The 12,686-nt window shown below is 41.7% G+C and overlaps 1 protein-coding gene across 1 annotated transcript; it reads right to left on the bottom strand.

The window, feature by feature from the left end:
• Positions 1-6,302: 6,302 nt before the first annotated feature.
• LOC139941851 (melanopsin-B-like) lies at positions 6,303-7,911 on the bottom strand. Its single transcript, XM_071938480.1, has 2 exons — positions 7,907-7,911; positions 6,303-7,428 (listed from the first exon to the last, which is right to left on the bottom strand). Exons 1-2 carry the CDS (start codon positions 7,909-7,911, stop codon positions 6,303-6,305), a joined length of 1,131 nt encoding a protein of 376 aa, XP_071794581.1.
• Between the last annotated feature and the right edge of the window lie 4,775 nt (positions 7,912-12,686).

Raw genomic sequence — 12,686 nt, 5'->3', positions numbered from 1 at the left:
CTCTGATAATTGTTCAAAGAAGACACAAATGGAAACGAGGTATTAATGTTTGCTGTGTGAATATTAGTTATGTTTATTTCCGGAATTATAGAATGGATTGTTCAGTTCACTCTTAGATTGCAACGATTGGGGATGAGGTAGACTTGACTCAAGTCCCTATCCTGCGAGAGTCCGTTTATTTTCACTCCCATCGCCTAACATCAGAAAACTCCCCAACCAGTGCCGGCCATTCTCGAGATCACATTAGCTACCCGGCGGGTATTTAGGGACCTCTCGCACCGGAACGGGACTTGATCAAGTCTAGGATGAACTGAGGCACGGTCCTTTACTGAAAAAGGACGAATATTCACTAGTAAAGTATACGTAGCGCATAATGTGATCTTTTCAAATAGACCTCCTGCCGTATTTTTCACAAGAAAGTAGCAGTTAACAATTTAATGAAAGCGAAGAAAATAAAATAGAGATGCATCCCTGTCCCTGTTTAGTGCTGTACGGAAAGACAGTGAAAACAGTTATGTTCTTTCTCTTAAACTTCTCAGTTGCACTATTATAATTTCAAAGAACACTGGGGGCGCTCTTCGAATCCCTACAATTAAAATGATATGCGCACACGTTGTTAGGTCCGATGTCAAGAGAGGGATTTATACCAACGAGCTCCGAACTACTGTACCGCGGTGCACTACCAGCTGATGAGCTACACGTATCTAGGGAGACTGCAAACATAAGGTTGTAAATTACAGACCTTTATCATGCTGCCTTTATCTTGGCCATGTTCCCCGTATCGAATAACAATAATGCATGCTAATAATCATCTTGCAATTAGGATCCAGACTATTTTGCTCTTCCAGCCTCGGTTTGGTAACATTAATATCAATGAGAGAAATTCAAGATGGCTGACCGTGATAAAGGTCTATAGCACAGTGGGTAGAGCGTAGGACTATATTTTAATCGGGAGGTCGTTTTCTAAATCCCGCTCTAGTAACTGTGTTATTTGTTACTTTTTAGTTTCGGTATCTCAACCCAGCGCTGTATTAATCATTTTTCATAAATTCCTCAGACAGTTTCGTTATTCCTAGAGACTGTGCAAGTCTCGCGCGCACCGGAGCGAGAAAACACGACAACTGAAGAACTTTATTTTTTTTTTTATGAATAAATTCTTTGCTTTAATTTATTCTTAATGCTGAATCTGAACAACAAAAATATCCTATAGAGCTTGTTTAAATTAGTTTTAGCTTTTTAAACAAACACACGATTATCGGTTAAAGTCTATGTATAGACAGAGTAAAACTCTGGGACAAGGATGGGCGTGACACGTGAGCTTGCACCTGTTCTTATAAGACAGTTTCTTCATTCCTATTGGTCGAGAGCAACGGCTGAAACAGTTGTGCCACATCACGCGATACGCGCGACGCACACAGCATTCCCTTACAGGGAGTTGTTTACCCGAGGGTGGCGGGGGGCTTTAAAATTCCATTGCTGGAGGAGTGTTGTGTTTAAATAAATCATTAAACAATTATAATTTTTGCCTTTATTTTACTTTTTTACAAAAAGTGTTGATGTTTTGACCGAAAAGGTATTTATGAATGGGAATCAAAGTGTGTTGAATCGGTTTTCAACTAGTGGTTTAAACCCGCCGACGCCTGGTTCTTGATAATTTACCTCAACTTCGTCTCGGTAAAATTATCAAGAACCAGGCCTCGTTGGGATTAAACCACTAGTTGAAAACCTCTTCACCACACATTGATTCCCTTATTTACTGCATCATAAAGAACAAAAATAATCAAAAAGGAAAATGATTCCGTCATTGTTGCGTGGAGCCAACTGAATAGGAGATCCCTTTTGCACAGAGGCAGCAGGCCTCGATGCGAAACCTCCCCTTTATCTATTCATTTTAAAACCCACTAAAACGATGTGTCACGAAAACAAATATACAATAGTGTGCCAAAACAATTTGCGTTAGTTAATATACTTTTACGTGTTGTTTTTTTTATATATTTTTTTTCACTTTACACTTGACAGGGGCGGATCCAGGATTACCCAAACAAGGAGCGTGATTTATTTGTTTTTTCAGATTGAAAGAGCGCGACAGGCAGCAATTTCTTTCTGCATTTCGAAATTGGCACTGTCGTAGTGCTTTTCAATGAGAAAGTTGTCTTCGAAATCGGTTTTAAAAATCAGGAAAAAAATGCCGACAGCCATGTGCACGGCAAACTTTCATGGCTCAGCATATCGTAAGCAAAGAACTTGGCGTTTACGGAAGCAGTGAATTCCGCGCTTACGTCAAGCGTGTTCCAGTTCCACGGATAAGCAGGGATTTTTATTGCTTTCATGCGCGTGGGTATGATTCAAAAATAAAAATGAAGGATTGTAAACAGATGCAGAGAGAGAATATAAACATAAATTGTCTATGAACATGCACTACTGACTTCTGAATGTTAATTTATAATCAGATTTACCCGTCGGAATTTCTTGAAAAAAAAAATCAACAGGGAGAAATTCACATGAAAAAAAAAATCAGCGTTCCCATCAACGGCCGATCAACTGTTTTTTAGTTGACAGTTTTGTAACAGGCCTACGTTTTAGTGCACTGATCAATACAAACAACATGTTATAGACATGTAACAGCCGTTGTTGCATTAATTGCACATCGCGTGATCGCCGGCCATTTTAATTTCGCGCTAATTCATTTTGCGAAACACGCTGTCCACACACACAGATTCACGTTAAATGTACAAGGTAGGCCTACGGCGGGTTATTAATAGCTTTTTTGAAAAAATACCCAGGTATGTATTTATTTTGTGTCATGTGTTCCCCCCCCCCCTTTTTCGTTTTTTTTTCTGGCCGAAAGGGGGGCGTGCGCTCCCAAGCCCCTGGTTCCACGCCTGCTTGCAAAACACCCTACAAGGCAACAACAAGTACAATATCGACATAAATTAAACTATGATATGACTGAGAAACTCAAATTGGAATATCAATCGAAAAGGAAAGTGAGACCATGGACCTTACCGAAGACAGCAAGTCGTGATCTTTGCTGAATTCTTTTAAAATGCTTTTCAATCATTTAGGAAATTGAGTTCACCATGAGTATAAATAGATTTTAGTTGTGTAAAAATAAGAATTTGTTATACCCTTATCAAGTGCTTTTCAGAAAGATTCGCGAAAAGCTATGTTACATCATCACTCATGTTATGTCATAATAATGTGGGAGCTCCAATTTGTATAGCCGTTTGATTGCAGCATGGGGACAATGCAAACTCCCACACACTCATGACGTCAAAGTATTGTCATTTTGACGCCGTCAACGGTAGAAGTGTTTCTAGTTTTTCGAAACCTTGAGGTTGGTGCCTCATTTCTTGATCGACAAATACGAAAAATTTAGAAGTATACAAATATCAATATTACATTTAAATGGTAAACGGACACGTTCTAAACAAGTTAAACACCCTGCATTTCGTGTTGGCAGAGAAAAACACTATGCAGTGGGCGATCCATGAATAATAATGGCACACTAATTACACCATTCTATGTACACACTAATCTGACTATGTGTTATGTAAGGTTCTTGTGCGTAGTATGCATCTAAACGTATCCGAAAACAACCGGTTATAAATATCTCCAGCTGGTCATTATCAACCATTTAAACACCCCCACGTGACGCGCTCTCCACCACTAGGAATAGCAAAACTGTCTGAGGTATTTATGAACACCCTTTTCAAGTTTACAAAACCAACAAGTATTAATCTACCGTTACTACATAAACGGAGATGATGAAAATAATGGAATGAGGATGTTCTTCATTTCGTGCGCTCGATTTTCTTTTATTTGTTTGCCTCCGAAATCATTTCGTGAGCTCAAGTAAGTTATTATGTGCACCCGAAATAATTTCATGTGATCGAAATCGTTTCGAGTAAAACCATTTTTTTCTAGAGATCAAATCAAAACTTGAAAATGATTTCCAGTGCAGGAGATGAGGAATTCAAATTACGTGTTCCCCGTTCTCTATATAGTTTTACGTGTTCCCCGTTCTCTATATAGTTTTACGTGTTCCCCGTTCTCTATATAGTTTTATGTGTTCACCGTTCTCTATATAGTTATTATAATGTTTTGTCATCATTATGTCTCTTTAGGGGCTCCGCAAGCAGTTTATTGTTATACCAGTTTAAAATCATCTAATTGCTGTTTTCCCCATAGCACTTAAACAGACGACTTGGCAACACGGAGATATGCCTATAATATAATGGAATGTACATAAGCCTACCAGCCATGTCACTTTTCACCAGCCCAGCGGTCATGTTTTCAAATTGCGTGTGTTACATATAGGTCAATGAATAGACGATGTAACCCGTGACATCACATGTTAACAAAAGGGCCACCAAGCCTGAACTTCCTGCAGGCACGATTTGTACAAAGACAATAACAAATATTTAAAAATCTTGTATTTTATGGAGATTGCACTGTCCAATTCTTATCAACTTTTGATATGATGAAAGGGTGCACATCTCAAAACTTATCTAGTATTACTTTCATAACTCTTGGATTTATGTGAAAATTATGACACAAAATGTAAACTTTCCCAACTTGCCTGCCAGACTTGGCTAAAGAATGTGCAAGGTCACACTTATTGTAAACAAAGTTCACGTAGATGGTCTATTCACATAGATGGTCTATACGCCAAAAGACAAGGTTAATACAATTTTCCCAACTAAGTGTTCAGTATTTTTGCAGTGATAAGATGAATACAAAAAATAAAAAATACTTAAAATTTATACCGTACCTAATACGTTTCTAAGCGGTACAGTATTTAATACCTACGTATCCGTGTTATGGTTTGTGCTGTGGCGCAATTTGCAGCCATATAAACCAGGGACACTGGGGTGAGCCCCTTCTCTTTAAGGTAAGTGCACAGGGGTGGATTTCACAAAGGTAGTCCTAACTTAGGACTAGTCCTAGGCAATGCTAAGAGATAGGACAAGTCCTAAGTTAGGACCAGTAACTCACACTAGTCCTAGGCAATGCTAAGAGATAGGACAAGTCCTAAGTTAGGACCAGTAACTCGTCCTTAGGACTGGTCCTATCTCTTAGCATCGCCTAGGACTAGTCCTAAGTTAGGACTACCTTTGTGAAATCAACCCCTGGGTTCTTGTACATGCATTACACAACACGGTGTCGATGATAAAGGTGGTAGTGCTGCTGCTGCTGTTGATGATGGTGAAGTTGGTGCAGGTGTTAGTGCTGTATCGATGATGATGGTGGTGATGACGATGATGCTAGTGTCGGTGCATGGTCGATGATGATGATGCTAGTGTCGGTGCATGATCGATGATGATGATGCTAGTGTCGGTACATGATCGATGATGTCGGTGCATGGTCCATGATGATGATGCTAGTGTCGGTGCATGATCGATGATGATGATGCTAGTGTCGGTGCATGGTCGATGATGATGATGCTAGTGTCAGTGCATGGTCGATGATGACGATGCTAGTGCCGGTGCATGATCGATGATGATGATGCTAGTGTCGGTGCATGGTCGATGATGATGATGCTAGTGTCGGTGCATGATCGATGATGATGATGCTAGTGTCGGTGCATGATCGATGATATCGGTGCATGGTCGATGATGATGATGCTAGTGTCAGTGCATGGTCGATGGTGATGATGCTAGTGTCGGTGCATGATCGATGATGATGATGCTAGTGTCAGTGCATGGTCGATGATGATGATGCTAGTGTCGGTACATGATCGATGATGTCGGTGCATGGTCGATGATGATGCTAGTGTCAGTGCATGGTTGATGATGATGATGCTAGTGTCGGTGCATGGTCGATGATGATGATGCTAGTGTCGGTGCATGATCGATGATGTCGGTGCATGGTCGATGATGATGATGCTAGTGTCAGTGCATGGTCGATGATGATGATGCTAGTGTCGGTACATGATCGATGATGATGATGTTATTGCGGTGCATGATCGATGATGATGATGCCAGTGTCGGTGCATGGTCGATGATGATGATGCTAGTGTCGGTACATGGTCGATGATGATGATGCTAGTGTCGGTGCATGGTCGATGATGATGATGTTATTGCGGTGCATGATCGATGATGATGATGCCAGTGTCGGTGCATGGTCGATGATGATGATGCTAGTGTCGGTACATGGTCGATGATGATGATGCTAGTGTCGGTGCATGGTCGATGATGATGATGCTAGTGTCGGTACATGGTCGATGATGATGATGCTGGTGTTAATGATGTGTCGGTCATCCTGCTGCTGCCGATGATTATGATGATGGTGTTGATGTGTCAATGTCGATTATTTCGTAATGACAGCAAGAATTTCAGTAAATCTGAAGGTTCTTGTATTTCAGAGTAACGACACTTAACTATCTCCCGCATTACCACTTTGAACTGTGGGTGGTTGACAGCGTAGATGATGGGGTTTACACAGCCATTGATAATAGTAATGGTGACTCCGTACAGAGCAAACTTGCGGCCAGATGGTATAGCGAGAGAGATAAAGTAAGGAGACAACAACAATGCGAAGATGCAAAACACCAGGAAGAGGTTCTTGGTGATAGCTAGTTGCTGACGGCCGATGGCCTGCCAGGCTTTCTTGGAGACCTGCTCAGCATTAGTCACTGAAGACTCCCCCGTGGCAACAGTGAAACCGGTGGAGTTTTCACCATCTAAACCGGCCGCTGGGGAGATTGACTGATTATTCTTGAAAGATCTGCTCATCTGTTTCCTGAAGTGTTGTTTGAGGTGGATGTAGAGTGCCGTGTAGCAACAGATGATGATGAGCATTGGGACTGGATATAGACCCACGAATTGGGCCATGTTATATTCGGCACCTCGTGGGTGACCATCTTTATCTGAACATGTATTGTCTTGTGGATCGAAACCAATGGAGCCTACGCCCAGAATCGGCGGGAGGAAAGTCACAATGCACGGGATAACCCAAGTCATTGCGATCATGACGGCTACTTTACGCGGGGTGTACCACCAACGGTAGGTATTCTTGGTTTGAGTGATGAGGACCATGCGGTTCAAAGCTATGGTGGCCAACGAGTAGATACTCGCGCCAAGACCAGTGTAAAGTTGAATAGCAGCAATAATGCACGGGAACTCCGACTCCATGGGCCAGCTTTCATGGCTCACCAAAGCTACGCAAATCCACGGGTAGGAGAGACTGGTCCAGAAATCAGCCACACTGAGGTTGACCACGAAGGCGTTGGTCACGGTGCGGAGTTTCTTGGACAGAATGACGGACCAGATGACGAGACTGTTTCCTATGAGGCCGATGATAGCGGCTACGATCAACACACAGACCACACCAATGCGAGCCTCGTAGGGGTAGAGGTGGGGATCAATAACTACCGGCTCCACGGTTGAATCATTCATGATTGAAACAAGTTCTTGTGCACAGTCTCTTCTCGTTACATTACCGATTCAAAACCACAGTATTTTGTCAAGATTACTCAATATATAGTTGATAGGAAGTTGACTGACGACGCTCACATAATAGGCCTACGTTATACATCACCAGCAAGCTGCACAGAAAACGCGGAGCTAAACAACTAATCCAGTTCGTGACATTTAATGTCTCCTTTGGTCGTAATAAGTGAATAATGAGAATGAAAAGCTGAAAGGGTTGCTCTTTGCAGTCTCCCTAGAGATTTAGGTCTCTATCAATAGATTGTGTTCAAAACTGACGACTTCAGTCAATGCGCACCGTATTATAAAGACTCTTTGCCTTAATTCCTTCTCCGTCAACTTATTGATAGTAATGTAATGCATTGAAAACAATGATTCAATGCATTGCAATGAGGATTGATGTATAGTCAGGTCTCATATTACCGAGGGTATCATCATTCCGTGGGGACAGAAAATTCATTTTTTTCGTTTACGTCATCTGTAGACAACTTTAATATAGATTTTCTCGGTCAAATTCAGAAAATGAGCAGCCAATTTCATTTTCACGCGTTCGAATTAAAGTCACCTGAAGGTGGTATTTTGTCAAAATAAAGCTTTTGTCACTAAATATGTTGAATCGCATGCAGTGCCAACACAACTTAGTGACGCTTGGCGCAAGCTAAAAACACGCCTCAAAGTTGAAACAATACCTTATTTTTTTACGTTAGGCAAATGCTCCTGTAGGTTCGTTACGTCTTTCAGGTACTTTCTTCGACTTCCCCGCTAGCTGGAAAAATTATTGGGATTGCGTCATGTTTCAGAAAAGAAATGTTCTCTTCATGTCAAAATGTGTAGTGTATTCCGGGTTCTCGAAGCACGACGGCTCAAATGAAGTGTTTGCTGCACAGCACTGGAAAAGACGTCGGACCGGACAACTTTGCAAACTGACCCCATCTTTAGTTGTTTTGCTGCATCCAGCAGCAATACACCTGGTCGACATTGCCGGAAAAATGCAAGAAAAAAAACCTTTTTCAAAACGTACAAACTCACGACTATAGGTCTTCAATGTACTTGCACGTACGTGTGTTCGATCGAGGCAAAGTCTTCCTCGATTGACGTCACAAAGGGGGTAGGCAGAGTCACCCCCACACAACTTTATTTAATTTTTTAAACATATAAATCGTTAAAAACAATTACTCAAAAACTTATTTTATTGTCCAGGAACATATACTCAAACATATGTTTGAAGAATTGTTTTATATTTTCAGGTGCCTTTTAAGCTGTTTCGCCTCTCCAGTTGTTACTGCGTTTCAAATTCAGAATTCGGCCATTCAATTTCGTTTCAAGTTGATTCAAAATCCTTTAGCACTCAAGAAGCGTTGCGAATTGGAATGCTGCTTTGATGAATTGTTAAATTGAATGATTATTTTGTTAAATCGAATGACGCAACATTACATTTGACTAATCATAAAACGAAATCGAATGACCCTTTTTCAGTAGCATTCGATTTCGCACGAAATAAAATAGCTTGGTGGTTAAATTGGCTGCTCATTTGCCGAAATTGACCGAGAAAACCTATATGATGAATGGCAGCCAAGAATCCTTTACCAATCTGGTAAAAAATAACATCTGAATTGTTTTGGATTTTTTTTCCCGACTGGACGAATTTCCGCTGGCTTTATAATAGGTTTTCCTGGTCAATTTCATCAAAAATCCATTCATTTTAACTCATGGCTCATTCAATTTAATTTGAAAACGAATGCTCCGTCGAATCAGCATTCAACAGTCGAAAAGAGTAATTCAATTTCACTAGTTTAGCATTCACTGGTCAAATCAAGATCATTCAATTTCACTAGGCCGCAAGAACCATTCAATTTCGTAAAAGCCAGCAACAAGACCTGGTCAACCATTCAATTTCATTTATGAGCAAACATTTTGCAAATGTTCGCATTCAAATTCAAATTCTACGTTATGTGCTTTCTGATTCGTATAGCTGCTTATTCAAAGGCAGATACTTTGAGGGAAACTTTGGCATTATCTCCAAGTGAAGGCCAAAGCAATTTTGGCTAAAAAGATGGCTGCCCGGGGTCAGTACAGAGCAGTGAATAATGTAGATATATAGGGCGAGACTGGTTGAAACATCCAAGAATAACATTAATTTGTTGTATAACGACCCCTTATGATGGTAAGATTTTATTTCCTTTGAAACGTTTGTTAAATTCTAATTTGAAATGGTCCTGATGACATTAATAGAAAAACGAAGAGAACACAACTAGGGCAAAAAACATAATGTCATGGCTAAAGCAAAAAATTTAGTTTTGCATTTCAAAGTGGTCGGGTGCAGACGGGTGCAGACTTAAACGTTGCCTTGGATCGGACGAGTTGGTCTAGAAAAGCGTTTGAAACCGTTTATCTGGCCGTACATATGCATATTTTATGAGGTTTACATGTATCAGGGATGACAGTAACTTGTTATTTTCTAGGTTTCTAACCCGAAAATTTACAGGAGTTGTCTGTTCTACAATTAAACTGCTCACAAAAAGTTAGGACACTTTTTTTAATCAAGTATGTCTTTATTAATATTTATTAGTCTCCTTGTGTATGTTATATTATCAATGCAAAGCTGAATTGATCCTCTTTAAAATGATACCATATTTTCAATGATTACATATTGCTGAATTTGGCTACATGAATGACAATGATTTCCCGACTTCAACGGCTCCGAAATACTGCTGCTCGCATTGTGACACTGTCTAGAAAATCCTGTTCTATCACCCCCATTCTGAAATAACTACACTGGCTCCCTATCTCTCAACGAATCATCTTCAAGCTGATGCTCATTGTCCACAAAGCTCTAAATGGCAAGGCTCCCCACTAAATCTCTGAACTGCTTCAAGTTTACACTCCATCAATGAATCTTCGATCAAGTTCCATGCTTCTCCTCATTGAACCCAAGTCTCGACACTCATGGGGTGACAGGTCTTTTTCTTCAGCCGCGCCACGCATCTGGAACTCTCTACCACTTAATCTTCGATCTTGTGTTTGTACCGCAAAATTCACAAAATTCTCAAAACTTATCTTATGTCACAGGTTTTCAATGAGTTATTTTGTTGTGTCTGTTTTTCTTTGTGCTGTGTTTTGTTTTTGTTTTTGTTTTTGGTTTTACTGCGCCTTGAACACCCAGCAGGGTGGATATGTGCGCATTACAAGTCTTATTATTATTATTATCATTATCATTATCATTATCATTATCATTATCATTAGCATTATCATTAGCATTAGCATTATCATTAGCATTAGCATTAGCATTAGCATTAGCATTAGCATTAGCATTAGCATTAGCATTAGCATTAGCATTAGCATTAGCATTAGCATTAGCATTAGCATTAGCATTAGCAGTAGCATTAGCAGTAGCATTAGCAGTAGCAGTAGCAGTAGCAGTAGCAGTAGCAGTAGCAGTAGCAGTAGCAGTAGCAGTAGCAGTAGCAGTAGCAGTAGCAGTAGCAGTAGCAGTAGCAGTAGCAGTAGCAGTAGCAGTAGCAGTAGCAGTAGCAGTAGCAGTAGCAGTAGCAGTAGCAGTAGCAGTAGCAGTAGCAGTAGCAGTAGCAGTAGCAGTAGCAGTAGCAGTAGCAGTAGCAGTAGCAGTAGCAGTAGCAGTAGCAGTAGCAGTAGCAGTAGCAGTAGCAGTAGCAGTAGCAGTAGCAGTAGCAGTAGCAGTAGCAGTAGCAGTAGCAGTAGCAGTAGCAGTAGCAGTAGCAGTAGCAGTAGCAGTAGCAGTAGCAGTAGCAGTAGCAGTAGCAGTAGCAGTAGCAGTAGCAGTAGCAGTAGCAGTAGCAGTAGCAGTAGCAGTAGCAGTAGCAGTAGCAGTAGCAGTAGCAGTAGCAGTAGCAGTAGCAGTAGCAGTAGCAGTAGCAGTAGCAGTAGCAGTAGCAGTAGCAGTAGCAGTAGCAGTAGCAGTAGCAGTAGCAGTAGCAGTAGCAGTAGCAGTAGCAGTAGCAGTAGCAGTAGCAGTAGCAGTAGCAGTAGCAGTAGCAGTAGCAGTAGCAGTAGCAGTAGCAGTAGCAGTAGCAGTAGCAGTAGCAGTAGCAGTAGCAGTAGCAGTAGCAGTAGCAGTAGCAGTAGCAGTAGCAGTAGCAGTAGCAGTAGCAGTAGCAGTAGCAGTAGCAGTAGCAGTAGCAGTAGCAGTAGCAGTAGCAGTAGCAGTAGCAGTAGCAGTAGCAGTAGCAGTAGCAGTAGCAGTAGCAGTAGCAGTAGCAGTAGCAGTAGCAGTAGCAGTAGCAGTAGCAGTAGCAGTAGCAGTAGCAGTAGCAGTAGCAGTAGCAGTAGCAGTAGCAGTAGCAGTAGCAGTAGCAGTAGCAGTAGCAGTAGCAGTAGCAGTAGCAGTAGCAGTAGCAGTAGCAGTAGCAGTAGCAGTAGCAGTAGCAGTAGCAGTAGCAGTAGCAGTAGCAGTAGCAGTAGCAGTAGCAGTAGCAGTAGCAGTAGCAGTAGCAGTAGCAGTAGCAGTAGCAGTAGCAGTAGCAGTAGCAGTAGCAGTAGCAGTAGCAGTAGCAGTAGCAGTAGCAGTAGCAGTAGCAGTAGCAGTAGCAGTAGCAGTAGCAGTAGCAGTAGCAGTAGCAGTAGCAGTAGCAGTAGCAGTAGCAGTAGCAGTAGCAGTAGCAGTAGCAGTAGCAGTAGCAGTAGCAGTAGCAGTAGCAGTAGCAGTAGCAGTAGCAGTAGCAGTAGCAGTAGCAGTAGCAGTAGCAGTAGCAGTAGCAGTAGCAGTAGCAGTAGCAGTAGCAGTAGCAGTAGCAGTAGCAGTAGCAGTAGCAGTAGCAGTAGCAGTAGCAGTAGCAGTAGCAGTAGCAGTAGCAGTAGCAGTAGCAGTAGCAGTAGCAGTAGCAGTAGCAGTAGCAGTAGCAGTAGCAGTAGCAGTAGCAGTAGCAGTAGCAGTAGCAGTAGCAGTAGCAGTAGCAGTAGCAGTAGCAGTAGCAGTAGCAGTAGCAGTAGCAGTAGCAGTAGCAGTAGCAGTAGCAGTAGCAGTAGCAGTAGCAGTAGCAGTAGCAGTAGCAGTAGCAGTAGCAGTAGCAGTAGCAGTAGCAGTAGCAGTAGCAGTAGCAGTAGCAGTAGCAGTAGCAGTAGCAGTAGCAGTAGCAGTAGCAGTAGCAGTAGCAGTAGCAGTAGCAGTAGCAGTAGCAGTAGCAGTAGCAGTAGCAGTAGCAGTAGCAGTAGCAGTAGCAGTAGCAGTAGCAGTAGCAGTAGCAGTAGCAGTAGCAGTAGCAGTAGCAGTAGCAGTAG

This window comes from Asterias amurensis, chromosome 9 (assembly GCF_032118995.1).
Source record: "Asterias amurensis chromosome 9, ASM3211899v1".
NCBI classification, from domain to species: Eukaryota; Metazoa; Echinodermata; class Asteroidea; order Forcipulatida; family Asteriidae; genus Asterias; species Asterias amurensis.
Note: the sequence above shows the minus strand (reverse complement) of the source record. Positions and strands in the feature narration are given on the sequence as shown.